Source organism: Pyricularia oryzae, chromosome 2, assembly GCF_000002495.2.
Source record: "Pyricularia oryzae 70-15 chromosome 2, whole genome shotgun sequence".
Taxonomy (NCBI): Eukaryota; Fungi; Ascomycota; class Sordariomycetes; order Magnaporthales; family Pyriculariaceae; genus Pyricularia; species Pyricularia oryzae.
Window position 1 is genome coordinate 971,825 of NC_017850.1, and position 16,556 is coordinate 988,380.

A 16,556-nucleotide genomic window follows, 5' to 3' on the forward strand; every position below is an offset into this window, starting at 1 on the left:
TGCATGCATAGAAGGTTTGGTTTTATCAATCGATGTTATCAGAAAGAGTAAGTTATGTGGTATTTTGGTAGTTAATCGCAAGGAAGTTGCCCACAGCGAAATCTATCAAAGATCAATGGGTTCATCGACTTTTCCCGATTGCCTATGGGCATAGTCGTGCTTGTTGCGATTCTCCATGTAAAAAAACAGCCAGCCCCTAAGCGAAGCACCCCGCGGACCCAACCAGCGGACCCCACCCAGCAAGGGCGCTTCCTCGGCTGGTCACGTGGCAACACCCAAGATAAGATCATTGCTCTGTTGTGGTCTTGGCCTACCGACGTCTCTGCGTACCAACAACACCTAACTTATCCACCCCGGCCTAAAACCCACGCAGGCTCACGCTGCCAATATCAATTGGATATAATGCCGCTGATAGGATATCGCTCTTCCTAGCCCTTCTCCATGAAGGGTCAACGGCAGTCAAGAGAATTCTGCGAGCAATTTAGCAATTCCAGCTGGAATGGTGGACACACGTGCCAAGACCAAGGCATGTCTGCTGGGGAATGCAATGGTCTGGCCGAGAGGGCTCACGTGACGGCCTTGCCTGTTTCTCTATGCGCTGGCCTAGTCAAGGGAGGACACCAGCGCGGGCGACTACAGCAGGGGAAATTATGCGGACGTTACTATGTTTTTTCATCAGCAAGGCTGGAATTCCAGCAAACTATTCAGTCCGACAAGCGAGCAAAGGGGCAAAGTGGCCCCGAAGACTCGGTCCTTTGGTTGTTTGCTTGGCTACTTTGCTGGCCGGAGCATTCTCGATGGCAACCCTTCCAAGTGGAAACCTGTAAAGATAAACAGACGGTGCAAGAGAAGGCCTTGAATTGTTCGGTCTGAAGCCAGACAAGACGAAGAGGCCGTTCAAGCAAGCCAAATCAGCAAGTGCTGAGTGCGTCTGGACATGAAAGATCGACGGGCTCTCCGGTGCCCGGGGCGGAAGGATATCGGGGGAGATATTTTTCAACCTGGCCTCGCTGGAGGAATGTGCACAGAATGAGCAGGGGCTGTGGATATCTTGGACCAGCATACCAACAAACTCGGCTATGGAATCTGAAGACATTTTTAAGTCTTCAACATTCAAGACCAGATTTAACAACATGAGCCGTGCAAGCTGGGGAGCCCAAGGACATGTCTAGCATTGGTACTGTTCATTTCGGTAGATGGCTGAGGCGAGCCGGGGAATTCGCAAGGACTAATCTAGGATTCAGACTGTTTACCTTTGGGTCCTCGCCCTAGCGATTCAAAACAACACGACCCTCGATTTTTGTATAAGAGTACCAAGCCCAGAGCATGTTTGTCTACATCTGATCCTGTTCAGCATCCACTCATTCAGTCTTTCGTTTAAGCCCCTTGTCACTCTTTTACCAACCCCCCTTCTAGAACTAGTCGCTCTTTAAGCACCCTCTTTATCCATCACCAGGGCTTCATAACTTGTAATACACCCAAGTTCCAGCCTTGATACGAGATCGACCCTCAAGATGCGCGGACTCTCGGCGGCGGCGCTTTGCGCTGTGGCCGGCAGCCTTATGATGCCAGTGATGGCTGCCCCTGGCGACGCACCCTTGGATGGGGAGATCCTCATGATTATTCCCGGAGACCGTGTCGACTTCTACGACCCCGCCTGGCCCGCCCAGTACAAGCAATTGGCGGATTCTCCCCATTACCGGACGGCTCGGTCACTGGGATACACCGTCTCCAACGTCACCACGGATGAGTGGTCGGAGCTGACGGAGGCAGACTTCCAGTTCTTCAAGGCTATTTTCATCAGCAAGCTAGGAAGCGGCACTATGCCCGACTACTCGTTCCTTAACGAGAACAAAGCTGTATGGGGTGCTGCTTTCACAGACGAAAGCAACATCATGCTTTCGGGCGTCCCCGTGAGCGACACCGCCGCCCAGGCGGAGGTCGACGCGGCTGAAACGGGTGCAGCTGTGAAGAATGCTGCTAGGCGCAATGCCCGCATTGTTCTCAATAACGTGAGTGATGCATGCAAGTGGCATCAGTGGCCTTTTATATACTAATTCTGGAAATCATGTAGGCCATCAACTTCATCATGAAGGGCACGAACACCGGAATGTACATGGAGGTTCCCATGACCACCGACGATAACACCACACCGGAGCTGCAGACTAGCGGCGAGACGCTCGAGTTCCTTAGTGGATTCGGCGATTTCAAATTGAGAATCTTCGGCGAGAACCCTCCGTCGGCGGGCGCAGGGATCGAGGAAGTCACCGAGGATGACCAGAACGTCGTCACCCTGGTGGCAAGGCACCCTGACCTTCCCAATCTCGACAGCGCAATCCTTTCATCATGGGACCGAGCAGCTCGTTCCGTCTTTGCCCAGAGGGACAGTGAATTCCAACCGTTCTACATCGCCTCTGACGTCGAAGGGCTGGAGCCATTCCCCTGGACTGACAAGGACGGCCTTGACCAGACGGGTCCTCCCGTCATTCTCGTGCGCGCTGAGACATTTCTATCAACACCGGTATCCTGTGGCGACGGTAACGTCGACCTAGACGAGCAATGTGACGCCGGAGGCTCCATTGATGCAACCTGCAACGAAGAGACCTGTCTCTGCAGATGGGGCATGGATGAGAGTGACGCATGTTTGGCCGCCCCCGACTGCGGCGACTCTACGGCCCAGCCCCAGCTTGGGGAGGAGTGTGACCTAGGCCCAGACAATGGCGTTTCCGGATCCATTTGCACCTCGGAATGCCTGTGCGCATTCGGAGGATACACCGACTCCAATGGCAATTACCAGTGTATTCAGGCATGCGGCAATGGAATGCCCGATGGCACAGAGCAGTGTGATGACGGAGTCCTTTTCAACGGCCAGGCTCTTTCCCTCTGTGACGAGGAGTGCGCGTGCAAATATGGGACCGACAATGATGGCAACTGCCAGACTTCTTTCTGTGGTGATGGGGACGTCACCGGCGACGAGGAGTGCGACTTTGCCGACAACGGCGCGGTTGATTCTCTCTGCAGCGAAACATGCACGTGTAAGTATGGTCCCGCCGAGAACCCAACTGATGAGGTTCCCTGCGCTGCCGCACCCACCACGCCTATCTGCGGAAACGACGTTGTCGACAGCGGAGAGGAGTGTGACAATGCCGAGGACGAGCTTTGCGGCACCAACTGCCTGTGCTTGTATGGTCCCGCCGAAAACCCAACTAATGAAATTCCCTGCGCTGCCGCGCCCGCCACGCCTATTTGCGGAAACAACGTTGTCGACAGCGGAGAGCAGTGTGATAATGCCGAGGACGAGCTTTGCGGCACCAACTGCCTGTGCTTGTATGGTTCCGCCGAAAACCCAACTAATGAAATTCCCTGCGCTGCCGCGCCCGCCACGCCTATTTGCGGAAACAACGTTGTCGACAGCGGAGAGCAGTGTGATAATGCCGAGGACGAGCTTTGCGGCACCAACTGCCTGTGCTTGTATGGTTCCGCCGAAAACCCAACTAATGAAATTCCCTGCGCTGCCGCGCCCGCCACGCCTATTTGCGGAAACAACGTTGTCGACAGCGGAGAGCAGTGTGATAATACCGAGGACGAGCTTTGCGGTACCAACTGCTTATGTTTGTACGGCACAGCCGAGAACCCGACAGCCGAAATTCCCTGCGCTGCCGCACCTGCCGCGCCTAGTTGCGGAAATAACATTGTCGATAGCGGAGAGCAGTGTGATAACACAGAAGACGAACTTTGCGGCAACGATTGCCAGTGCATTTACGGACCCGCCACGGTACCAACCACGGATGCCCCCTGCCCCGCCGCGCCTGCTGTGCCACCCACCTGCGGAAACGGTGTTCTCGAATCCGGTGAACAGTGTGATAATGAGGAAGATGAGCTTTGCGGTGAGGACTGCGTTTGCTTGTTTGGGCCTGCTGAGGAACCGACTGCGGATGCCCCATGCGCTACCGCGCCTACAACACCCCCCACCTGTGGAAACAACGTTGTTGAATCCGGTGAACAGTGTGATAATGAGGAAGATGAGCTTTGTGGTGAGGATTGCGCATGCTTGTTTGGGCCTGCTGAGGAGCCGACTGCAGATGCTCCATGCGCTACCGCGCCTACAACACCCCCCACCTGCGGAAACGATGTTGTTGAGATTGGAGAGGAGTGCGACAACGAAACCGATCTCTGCAACGAAGAGTGCGAGTGTGTCTTTGGCCTCAACGAAGAGACCGAAGAGTGCTACGAGACTGATCAGGCAATTACCACTACCTCAAGCGTCCCCGATGCCGCTACCACGACTGAGTCTGCTACCGCCACCGAGACCGTCACCGAGTCCGCCGACGCCACCGCCACAGAAGATGTTTCTGCCACTGCCACCGAGGATGTCACTTCTACCGAGTCAACTGATGTCACCGTCACCGAGACTGCGACCGAGTCCGCCGACGCCACTGCTACAGAAGATGTCTCTGCCACTGCCACCGAGGACGTTACTGCTACCGAGTCCGCTGATGTTACTGTCACCGAAACTGCTGATGCTACTGCTACCGAAGATGTCTCTGCCACTGCCACTGAGGACGTTACCGCCACGGAGTCAGTTTCTGCCACTGTTACTGGGGATTTCACCGCCACCGAGTCCGCCGATGCCACTGCTACTGAGGATGTTACCATGAGCGAGTCTGGCATCGCCACTGTTACTGAGGAGGTTACTGCCACCGAGTCCGCTGGTGCCACTGCTACTGAGGATGTTACCATGAGCGAGTCTGGCACCGCCACGGATGTTGCCACACTCACCGAGGGCAACACCATAACATCCGCCATTGATGCCACACAAACCGGTACAAACACTGCCGGTACCCAGACCACAACCTCGCCCAGCTCGCCTTCTGGCACCGATGGTCCTCTTCCCCAGGAGCTTCAGTCAGAGGATGGTGCTTCTTTCAGCTTTGTTGGATGTGCCGCATCCGCTGAGAACTACAGGGGCTTCACGCTTGAACAGGAGTCGGATGACATGGATCTCAACCTGTGTGTCACCGTCTGCAAGGACCGCCTGTACAGCGGTGCCTACAAGAAGTAAGCGATGATCCCCCAAGAGCCCTAGATTACAGTCGACGCAACTGCTAACATGACTATCTTTGCAGCCAATGCTACTGTGGGGATGAGCTTGATGAGAGCGATGTCAGCATCGTTGGCGACGCCGCTTGCGACCTGACGTGCCCGGGTAACCCGTCCCAGAACTGCGGTGGAGATTTAGACACCACCGAGAAGCTCAGGGTACGACAGGTCACTGCTGGCATCCTTCTATCGCTCTATAGGCGCGATATTGTGGACGGATCTAGCTCTGTCGCCCCGACCCTGGTCGGCACCGCCACCCTCAGCGCTCCTCTGCCATCGCAGACTGCCAGTGGTGTTACAATCATCAACAACAACAACAACAACATTAACAACATCGACATCGACATCGACATTAACATCATCCTTGTTCCTTTCCCTGGTGTGGACTGCGTTGGCCAACTTGTCTACATCAAGAGCTGCGACATCTGCAAGGCCGGCGAGAAGGTGACCTGGGCCCCCAAGCGCTGTGCCAACGCCGACGACTGCGCCGGCATGAAGGTCTACAAGCCCGAGCAGTGCTCTGATAACAACGGTCGCTGCAATCCGGGCACCAGCGACTACGACTTTGTCGTTGAGAAGCCATGCACCAGCTGTGACGGCGGTATCATCTACCAGCCCAAGGAGCAAGACAACACAGCTCCTCATTCACCTGAGCACCAGGCTCAGCCCCAGCAACCCGGTGCCGGTGACGTCCCTGGCCAGCATGCTGGTGATGATGTCCCCGTTACCGCCGGTTCGGGCCGCTTTTCTGCTTTCCAGTCTCTCGTTGCCGGGTTTGCCGTCAACGTTATTCTCGCTGGCTTTTTCCTGTAAGCGAGCTTGAGTAAGCGGCCTGCATTGGAGCTGTCGGCAGTATTTTGTTCATTTTCATTCGTTGCCCATTAGTTTGACACCCATCGGGCTTTTTCTTTTCACTTTTTTTTTTGGGATTTCATTCAAGGATGTGATTGTCAGGGTGCTCTTTGTTGGTACGAGCTGAATGTCTAGGAGAAAATGAGTTACTTTTAATGTTGGTGTTCTAATGAACAGTTATCTTGGAAGAGGGCTAGGCTTTTTTTTAACCTTTCTGCATTTTTTTGAATTCTATTCTGTCTCACTAAAGGCTTACCATAAAATCGACTCTACGTATCTTTGGACTACGGAAGCTAGCTCGTCCCCTCTGCTCTTTCGATACCGATGTCATTCCCCTACATCGTCAAGGCTTGACTCGCAGTGCTGACTGACTTTGAGACGCTATCTAGGCATACCTGGAAGCACAAGTGTGGAACAAGGGTTTTATAGCCAGCAAGACCTAGCTGGGCTCCGAGGATCCCCAACATGCCAACTCAGACATAGCGGCGGCTGAGACACAAGGCTTACCCTTGACAGTCTGCTTCTGACGTGCCGTGGCGATCATAAGCACTTGCTATGCCATCACCGGTCTGCAGGCTGGGATAGCCCAGCCGGGCTAGATATAAACAGCGAAGCTCCACCACCGATTGGGGGTCGGTCTCGGGGTCGCATTGCTCGGCCTCGGTTGCAACACTCCTCCGGCTTCGTACCTTGATACGACTAGAAAAAAAAACAAGACACCCACAAACTCCACCTCATAATCCCACACATCCACCTAATTACTCAACAACAAGTACAGGTCCGGTGGCGTAATGGTAGCGCATCTGACTACGACCCGCCGTCAGCTCGGTGATCTTCGAGACCGTCCGGCGATAGGGAATTATGTAATCAGGAGGCTGCAGGTTCGAGACCTGCCCGGATCGTTTTGATGTTTTGGCCGCACGCGACGTCCCGCCGCATGTTGTGATGTGATTTTCTTTGTGTCTTTTGGGACGCAGAGTCCCAGTATTTGTGGTGGTGGATGAATTAGGACCGATGGAATTGTGTGGTGAGGGACGGATGATATCACGTGATAGTCTTGACGGCAGAGTTGTCCAGGCATATTCAATACTACCTAGGTAGGTAGGTACCTAAGGTAACTTACACATAGCTTGTTGTTAATAACCTTGATAAACTCTGTCTACAATACCACGTCATTTGATAACGAAGATACGTATATTTGTTATGCTGGTACCAAAATTTCAGCTCTGGGTTATGTTTGCCCTCTTCCGCGGAAAATCCGTCAATTGTTCCAGGAGCCTATCCGATTCGTCCTTATATCCTCATGGTACCTCAGGTAGGGCAGGTAAGGTAGGTAGGGTAGCGTCTTACCACCCTCGTAATGTTGCGTTTGAAATGAACCTTTGGCTTGGTAATAATATATGAAATCAAAATGCATCCCACCTGACTGCAAGGGGAGCAGACCATCAAATAAATTAAAAATTCCCAGTGCGAACGAAACAATGCATATGCAGCACATGTCAAGCTCAAGCTGCATCGTTCATCCAATTGCCGGCTGGTGGTCAGAACCCTGAGCAAAGCTGTTAGAGCTCTTTGACAAGGCGGCTGCCGGATGGTGGAGCCGCAAACGCAGGTCGCAGAACCGCCCCATAAATCCGTCCTCTTCTGCACGCTCACTGGACGATCCAGCCCCAACGCCAGACCATTTTGCAGTGGAGATAGCCAAGCCTCTGGCCCAAGGAGAAATGGCTTCGTCGTAAAGCCACCTGTTTATTTCCATCCATCAGTGGCCAAAGCCTCGCCATCTGTCCTGAACGTTTCTAGTTTAATTGGACTCCCTTGTCAACAACTCTTGCACTGATTGCGGAAAGAAAAGGCTCAAGTTCCCGAAAATCCCTTGTTTGCTTGTCCTTTCCAACTCAACCGAATCTCCATTGCGTTGCGTCTTTTTTTGCTGCTCCATATTCTCGCCTTAGCCGAGAACCGTACCTCTTCCCCAAGCTCTCGGTACTTCGCTGCACAGGTCAGACGCGAGCGAGAATTCGTGGAAGCACGACACGTGCCCGCAGGCAATCATCTTGTGTCAACAACAAAGTTTACAGCACCGGGCGTCATCCTAGCTGGCGATCCTGTCCTCTCATCACTTCTCCCTCGCCCCGACCTCAATTTTTCCTCACCCCAGACTACAGCTCCGGCTGATCTCCCCCCACATCACATCATCATCATCATGGGTGCTGCCAACTCAACATTGGTCGGCTGGACCATCGTACTCGCCATTGCGGGCTTCGTGGGATGGAGGGAGTGGGACGCAAAACAGAAGAGGCTTCTCCAAAAGACTGCCGGCCAGAGATCGCGAGAGGAGCACCGCAATGCTACCCAGTCGAGACGAGACACAAAGAAGGATGAAAAGGAGCACAGCAAGGTGAAGCGTCAACGCGTGGCTGACAGCCAACCCGAGAAGCCCAAGGAGAAGCCCAAGGAGAAGGAGACCGTCGCCGCGCCCATCGAGAAGGAGCAGCCCAAGTCCTCCAAGAAGAAGTCCAACACCTACAGCTCGGATGACGACGCGGCGAGCAACCGCGAGTTTGCCCGTCAGCTTTCCAGCGTCAAGGAGGGCACCAAGTTTACCGCAAAGTCCAAGGACGATGTGAGGCAGAAGTCGGTCAAGCAGTCCCGCGCCGACGAAGCCAAACGCCAGGTCGCTAAGCCCGTCGTCGAGGAGCCCAAGGCTGCCTCGCCACCCTCGTCCACAGCCGGTATCGACGCCGACGATGACCAGTCCTCGGCCGCCTCCCCCGTTGTAGCTCCGACCGCCAACGCCGGCGATGTCTCCGACATGCTCGAGAAGCCCACCTCTGGTCCCTCTGTCCTCCGCCTGACCGACACGGAGGAGAAGAAGAAGACTCAGAAGGCCAAGGCACCGCAGCCCGTCGAGACGAAGAAGCAGCGCCAGAACCGGAAAAAGGTAGAGGCTGCCAAGGCCATGCGTGAGGAGGCTGAGGCCGAGCGCAAGATCCTCGAGCAGGCCCAGCGCCGAACTGCCCGTGAGGCCGAGGGCCGCGCTGCCAAGGATGGTTCCGGCTTCATGGCTGCTCAGGCCAAGGGCACCGTCTGGACCGGCGGCAAGGATGTCAACGACTCCAATAACGGCGTTGTTCCCGTTCAGCCTCTCGACACAAGCGAGCCCACCGCGACACAACCCAAGACCCAACAGAAGCAGGCTGGCGCTGCCAAAAAGGAGGCTAAGGGTGACAAGTGGGTTTCCTCGCTTCCTTCGGAGGAGGAGCAGATCAAGATGATTGAGGACGAGGAGTCTTGGAGCACTGTGCCCACCAAGGCTTCTCGTAAAAGCAAGAAGAACAAGGAGAGCGCCGTGGACAGTATGGACGAGGGAGCTGCTTCTGAGACGAAGCCCGCCCCCGCCGCCGCCGCCCCGGCGCCAACTCCCGTTCAGCCAGCAAAAAAGCCTCAGGTAGAAAACCAGAGGCCCGTCAAGACCTTCTCGCAAACTTCATCCTTCGCAGCCCTCAACGCCGATGGAGCCGCCGACCTCGAGGAGGAAGAATGGGACGTTTAGAGGAAAGATGTTTTCTTCATAATAGTATGCTGCCAAGTGCGTCTTGACCCAGTCAAGTACCCGCCGCGGAGTCTACAAACTCGTCCCAGACCCCACTCCCTTTTTGGTGCGCATTCGGGGTCTCTGCTCCTCGACATGGCTCCTCTGGCGTCTCGTATCTCTCTTCACCTTTCATGCCCACTGAGGGCTATGTGCCACAAAACCTACCTGTTTTCTTTGGAATTCGGCGCAAAAATGGGATTCAGGGCGGTGTTGTCTGTATGTAATTGTAAATTGCCGCTGCCCATCACCAAAAACTTTTAACTGTGCGTTGGGCGGGAAAGGAAGCATAAAAAAGACAAAAAAAGTTATTGGGGGTCAAGCATATAACTGGAATTTGTTGCCGTGGCTAGGGCGGCGTTACTCGACTATGTTTTTCTCTTTCAAGTATTCCTCTTCATTTCTCGTCAGTTTCGCCAAGTCCCTGTATGTCTTTTTTTACATATCTGCTACCTTTTGACTGCGTTTTTACATATCTCAGTCATTACAGATATTCTTCGAGGAATAACTACAATCGAAAAAAAAAGCGAAGACATTAAACAATACGGACGCTTGGCTCTCGAAGTCCCAGCACCCACGGTGATTAGTTAAGCGTAGTGGTGAGGACACACACCGTACTTTTACACTGACCGAGGTTGGGCTTGCTGGTCGCCCTGTGCACATTCCTGACTTTTACCTCGCACGATCCTCAACCAACTGATTAGGCATATGTCAAAAGACTAGGTCAACACGGAACGTCGGAGGATAAGGCCAAGGTGTCAAGGTAGACGCTATATCTGTTGTGTGTGGGTTGCGTGGTGTGTACACGGAAGAACCGCGCACAGCACATGGACAAAGCCTCTCTCACCCACATATGACCGTGCAATAAAGCCCTTGGCCCTGCGTTGTTTATTCCAGGACGAGTCATCCAACGACCAAAGCGTTTTTAGCGAATAGATGCATCGCATCGAACCATGCGTTTGTCTCACTAGGATGTCTTCCGCGGGGGGCAGGGCTGCTAATGACGAGAAAAAAAAGAGGCGTATGTCCGGTCCAAGAATGACTGACATGTGCGTTCAAGAAACATGGAAAGAAAGAGAACAGAAACCCAATATCTTATAGGCAGAGACACCTAGGTACATGCCGGATCTGTTTTTGATTCAAGGTCTTGTGGCTGTGTAAACGTGTTGCTGATGCATTGCCATGTGTTGTTGGGGGATGACAGAGCATAGGACCTAACAGCAAGAAAAGAGAAAGCAGCGGGACCCCGTGAGCGCCGACACATGCTGGTGCTGGTGCCGGTGCCGGGCTGGGCTCAGAAACAAAGCAACCCTAAAAAGAAAGACGTAAGCACATCGATCCCGCCGAGAAAAGCACACTGCCAAGACTTCTTTTCGTTTTTCTGCAAGATAAACAAAGACGAGTTTTCTGGGTTGTCGGAGAAGAGTGCGAAAAAGAAAACACCTCTAACTCCACATCGATAACCTTGCTTGCATTTACTACTACCGGTACAGAGTACAACCTAGCTACCTAGGTACTGTACAGCACTTTCCCGCCAAGCCACGCGCGCTAGGTGCCTTTTTATTGGGAAAAAGAAGAGGCACCTGCCGATGGCTGGCTACAGAGACTTGATGTATCATTTCGGCGAATATGGCAGATACGGTGATTAAGTTTTTCTCTGCATTGTTTGCTTCAGGCGGGCCGAGTTTTTTTTTCGATGCGACACGTACTCGTACTCTATACTCACACTGATCTTTCATGCTGGACACGCTGGTTGTACTATGTAAAAGCTTGGACGAAGTACTGTGGGTACTTGAAGTAGTCAACTTACATAAGGTAGTAGGTTCCACGAAATATGTTAGAACTAGTCCGTCGCCTAAGAAACAGGATGCGAGTTCTAAACAAAAATCACCCGGCTTTCCGGATCGACGGTGTGCTGCCATGTTCCCACCTACTCGGGTGCCTGGGCCTTGCGTTTGCCCTATAGCGAAAAAGAGACCCGTCACATTTCCGTAGGAACTGCCTTGACTGGGAAAGACTGGGTTACTACCTTACGCAAGCACGCAACACAACCACAAAAGATAGCCCGGTTGAAAAGTCCGGGGAGCGGCACAGTTGCCCAATAGGGTGAAGTCGGATGGTGGGAAGGGCGGCTTGGCGGGACAAAAACGGCAGCGCGGATGGAATGGGATGAGGGAGGGGATTTGGGATTGGAGCTCCTCTGGATTACACCGGCAAGACCGGATGCTTTTGAGCTGAGACTGGAGGGGTAATAGCTACACAAAGTAGGATAAGGCAAAGCTGCTGAGGGTGGGTTTGGTGCGTTGTGGCGCAGCTTTTTTCACCTTTATCAGCAGAAACGAAAACTAAAAAGTCCGGGGCTGACAGCTGTAAGGTAGGAGGATAATTACTGTACTGTACGGATTACAGTCCCGCTCGCTGCCACTCGGTGTGGAAACGTTGGCCCAACTACTTCGTAGGATAGAAATCAAATGCCCGATCATCCGTACTCCGTCACTGTTCGCGCGTCTAGAACTAGACGTTTTGGGGAAAGCAGACGGCTTACGAGGACATTTGATAAACAATTAGCTCGAATCCCGCCGATTGCTGCATGTTGACGTCGGGAGTACCAAGTACAACAAACAAAGACTCGGCGAGTTGTAGATAAGGAAAAACTGGTTCTCCATGTACCCTTGACACTTGGCTACGCGGCACCCGACCAAGATCAGCCAGCCTCTGGTAGGTTTGTGGAAATTTCGTGGGATTCCAAGGGCGACTTTTAGTACCGAATATCATGGAATTATTCCGAGACTGAGGACAATAGTCTAGTGAACAAGAAATCCTTTTTTTTTTTTTGTTTCTACCCGTTAAAGCGGCCCCCCACCCCAGTTTAAGATTTGAGCTTCTAAAAAAGATGCATCGCGTGGCTGTTCTTCAACTGCTGACCGGGTAGGGGCTGGTTGACTTGTCCAGGTGGCAGACAAGGGAGCCTACGCCTTTTAGGAGTGAGAGAGAGAAAAAAAAGTGGTCGGTCCAGTGCCAGCTCAAGGCATGGACGATGAGGTGCTTCATCTGTAGCCCAATTTGGACATTGGAACGTGATGTACAAAACAGATCAGTGATCCGCGGGCTTCTTGACGTGTACCATGGTAAGTGAAGTGTTTCCAAGTAGTTTACAGTGAAGTTTGTTTTAGCCATCTCCTTTTCCTTTTGCTTCTTTCCAAGATTTCTTTTCCCCGCTGATCAGAGCTGTTGCCAGCGGGATCTTGAAGATCTGACTTTTAGTACAGTACATCTTAGGCTTTTTTTCTTAGCAGCAAACGGCATTGCATTGATTAATTACCTACATGCCATTCTTGGAACTGGTCTATGTGCATTGAAGAAACCAATCAATCACCTATCAAATCCTTTCCAATCTTGGCCGAGGAGCCTAGTCGGTGCCTTTGACGCTAGCGCGTGTCCCTGTCGTGCCACCTCCAAGTTCGCAGAAAAAAAAAATAGAAAAAAAAAAATGCTGTGTGCAATGTACCCGATGATGTGCTGATGCGCATGATTTTCTCTGGTGCCTGCACCTAGTGAGGCGTAATTCTGCAATCTTGTGGTTGCGCAAGGTACCCGGGTTCGGTAACAGCCAACACACAAGACGCCAAACCAAGGTGAGGTACTTTGGACTTCCGCGGCGTCGTGAGTCCTCTTTTTTTGCTTTCCTCCCGGATTGCAAGGCGACCGAAAGGAAGTGGCCCCCCGGACCCGGTATGGATCCCAGTGTCTGGGAGATCGCAACCTCAAATATGTCTGGTGCGCCTCAAACGGCTCCCCTCCCCACCCAGACCCATGCGACACTTTCTGAACGTCGTAAGTAATTACCCCAGAACCTGAAGACCCCCGATTTGTACCCCCTTGACTTGACCGAGTGCCCTGTGCTACTCAAGGGGTGCCTTCGGTCCCATTCAATTGTTCGCCCGTTCCATTTCTCCCCCTTTTACGCAAAGGTACTCGCTCGACCTTCCCAACCCGAGTCCCAAAAGTCAATTATTTTGACATTCAAGTCCCTAGGACTTTTTATTGTCATCTTCCTGGCCAACACCTCTTCCCCCCCAGACTAGGAATCGGACTAGTCACACTTTAAACAACTGGCTCACTCCATCATCTTAACGAGGTGCCTTGGTCTTGTCCATTTCGATTACTCTTCAACAGCCCAAGACTCCCTAGCGAAGCCACCTGCATACATTCCACTTGGCGTTTGGACCTCCTCATCTCACACGAACAGACGCCAGATTCTTCCGGCCCCTCTTGGGAAGCCAGCTTTCATTGAATCTCTGTGCGCTTGGCAGTTCCACCACGCTGTCAATTGCACTAACCCAACGAAACGGACGACCGGACCGCGCGTTTACGTCCCGCACCACGAGAAACTCCAAAAGGCTAATAGCCTGCGGCCGATAACCATTCTCACTCAACCTCCTTCGCCCGAACTAACGCACGTTTTTCTTTCGTTGCTGCGTCTTTGCCAACACCTCCTTCATAAACGGCCCAGCCGAGCCATAACCGATATATACAGCTCCACTCTCCCGGGACTCCAACTGAATGGTTTTAATTTCACCCGATCGGTGCTATTCCTACACAATCACAAGGAGAAGCCGAAAAGCAAACCAAAAGTCACTGCGTTAGTCTTCACATTAGGTACCTCTTGGTACCGGCTGATCTATATATATATATATATAGTTGCCACAACATCCGGTCTTGGACTCATGATCTCGACACCGTACGAGCTTGCTTTTATCGAACCCGACGACAGACTGTTTTCTGCAGTCAGATCCGGTCACTCCAACTTGACTTCGATATCAATCGACATATATACCACAACACATATACTGTCAACTAGCCGTGCCATAACTTGGATCCAGGAGGTTCAGGAGGGATAAACTCCCTGGTCAACTGGGACAAGGTTCTCTCCTCAGAGTCGGCTTTCAGTGGCTCTCCAGTGGAGATAAACCGTCACCATGTCGTTGGGCGTGGCTATCCAGTCGGCCGTCTTCTATGTCATAGCATGTACACCTTGCACCGGGGCGCGAGCTAGGAGCAAAGCAAAGGCGCGTGCACGACGGGAAAGGCAGGAGAAGGATAGACTGGAGGCCGAGAACCCGGGCCTATACCGCCACCCCAGTCCGTTCAACACAAGTCCGCATTGGGACGAGGAGATAGCCATGGGACCCTCATTACCAAAGAAGAGTGGGAGCGGCAGACATACCTCCAGCCAACGTAGGCTTACGTCTGCTTCTTCAGGAAAAGACACCACCAGGAGTGATAGCACAATAGCCATCTCCCCGTCAATAAGTATAGCAGCGCCTGCTAAACTATCAAAATCTGCGACAATGCCGGCATCAGCTCCGTCAGAACATTCCCCGCCGAATCCTGGCAGCAGTTCTACCGTTGTCCCCGAGGGTAACCCAAGCTTAAGCCGAACGGTATCCGAAAATTGGAACCTAAAACGGTACCAACGCGAGGACGAGGAGCTTTGGGGGTACGATATCCCCACGAACAACGCGGCCGATACTGCCCGACCTGGTCAGAAGATCATGGACGCCATTGCCAAGGCGGGTTCATCAGCAGGTCGCTTATTAGATTCTACGTTACTCCTAGCCGGCAGCGGAAGTGGCAAGGACCGCAACAGCAACGGTGAGCTGCGCGAGATTACCAACGAGGACCGCCGAAACTTTTACTCGCCCTCGACCCCGACAACCACAACATTCTCCAGCTACCGTAACCCGCCCGTCAACGACTACCACCCCCCGGTTGTCAGCTCCAGCCCGGCTCACAAGGACGAAATGAGCTGGCTTCGCCAACCTCCCCCGGCTGTCAAGATTATGGAGGCCAAGGTGCCTGTTAGCCGCAGTGCCAGCTTGGCCAGCACGGTCAGCCGCAGAAGCCACTTCCCCGGATCGTCAGCAAACAACCTTTCCGAGTCAGGTCTCGGCAGGGTTGTTGGAGAGCGTCTGGTTGGTGCCAAGCTCCGCAACGGAGAGCAGTTCCCAACAGGAAGGACGCCCTCGTCTGGATCAGGCGCGAGAGCAGGTGGGAGGCCCCGCCGGACCACAGTCTCATCATCGCGCTCTAAGCAAAGCCAGATGAGCTTCTCGCCTGACTCGTCGTCGGACGACGAGTCCTCCGAGATTGAAGCCCCGCGGACCAGCCGCCGTCAACTCGCCAAGCCTTCGACGACCCCTGCTGAGGCTGTAGATGACGCACAAGACGGACATGCCAGCCAGAGGCCCAAACTTGAGACTATTGTGAGCTCGGATCTCTCGAACTCTTCAAGGCAGACCGACCTTGTCCTGTCCCCGATGGAGAGCATCGTTGGCGTTGACCCGAAGACAGAGACAAAGCTGGCGACCGAGACCAAAGAGATGGCCGAGCGTCCCAGCGGCCGATCAATCGACAGCGGCATGGCTCTTTCGGTATAAAGAAAGCCGTCCACTGTGAAACGGCTGATACAGTACATACATGTTCACGTTTCTTTTTCAAATTCTTGGCCACATATTTATGCGTCACTCGAGATGTTTAGAAAGAGCCCTTCTATTATCTACCACTTTAGTTTCTCATTCCGTTCCGCCACGCCATTTCCTTGTACCACCTCTCACTCTTTCTATTCAACCTCCACCTCAAGTTGACAATCTTACCTTTCTTTTTATTGCATTGGGCCGGGGTTATTTGGTCAAGCATCCTACAGGCCAGGGACGGCACGGTCCCTGTTTGTTTTGGAGTATGGAGTTACTTTTTCCTGTCATCATCCTTCTTTTTTTCCTTTTTCCAATCGGGGTTCATTGAAAGCATTTTCACAAATAAGCATGCTTTGCTATTGTTATTCTTATGGCATTTCCCTTGGTGGCTGGTAGAAATTGCTGGAAAAGCGAGCGCCTCTGGATAGCGCATCAATGATAGATATATACAAAACCTTGATTCTATCTTTGTCTCTTGAAAAAATAAAACACGAAATTTTTAACATGATTGATCTGAATCCCTGACCAACGAT

General features: G+C 52.8%; 3 protein-coding genes and 1 non-coding gene across 4 annotated transcripts; all 4 read left to right on the forward strand.

The window, feature by feature from the left end:
• Positions 1-467: 467 nt before the first annotated feature.
• On the forward strand, positions 468-6,278 carry MGG_04541 (uncharacterized protein). Its single transcript, XM_003713545.1, has 3 exons — positions 468-2,012; positions 2,075-5,058; positions 5,127-6,278. Exons 1-3 carry the CDS (start codon positions 1,515-1,517, stop codon positions 5,911-5,913), a joined length of 4,269 nt encoding a protein of 1,422 aa, XP_003713593.1. The 5' UTR covers positions 468-1,514; the 3' UTR covers positions 5,914-6,278.
• A 451-nt stretch (positions 6,279-6,729) lies between these two features.
• MGG_20009 lies at positions 6,730-6,854 on the forward strand. The gene has a single exon. It is a non-coding gene; the product is annotated as a tRNA-Arg (tRNA).
• Positions 6,855-7,730: 876 nt separating this feature from the next.
• Positions 7,731-10,148, forward strand: MGG_04543 (uncharacterized protein). The gene has a single exon (XM_003713546.1). The coding sequence runs from the start codon at positions 8,159-8,161 to the stop codon at positions 9,506-9,508; it is 1,350 nt and encodes a 449-aa protein (XP_003713594.1). The 5' UTR covers positions 7,731-8,158; the 3' UTR covers positions 9,509-10,148.
• A 3,227-nt stretch (positions 10,149-13,375) lies between these two features.
• On the forward strand, positions 13,376-16,531 carry MGG_04567 (uncharacterized protein). Its single transcript, XM_003713547.1, has one exon. It carries the CDS (start codon positions 14,527-14,529, stop codon positions 15,985-15,987), a length of 1,461 nt encoding a protein of 486 aa, XP_003713595.1. The 5' UTR covers positions 13,376-14,526; the 3' UTR covers positions 15,988-16,531.
• Positions 16,532-16,556: the final 25 nt, after the last annotated feature.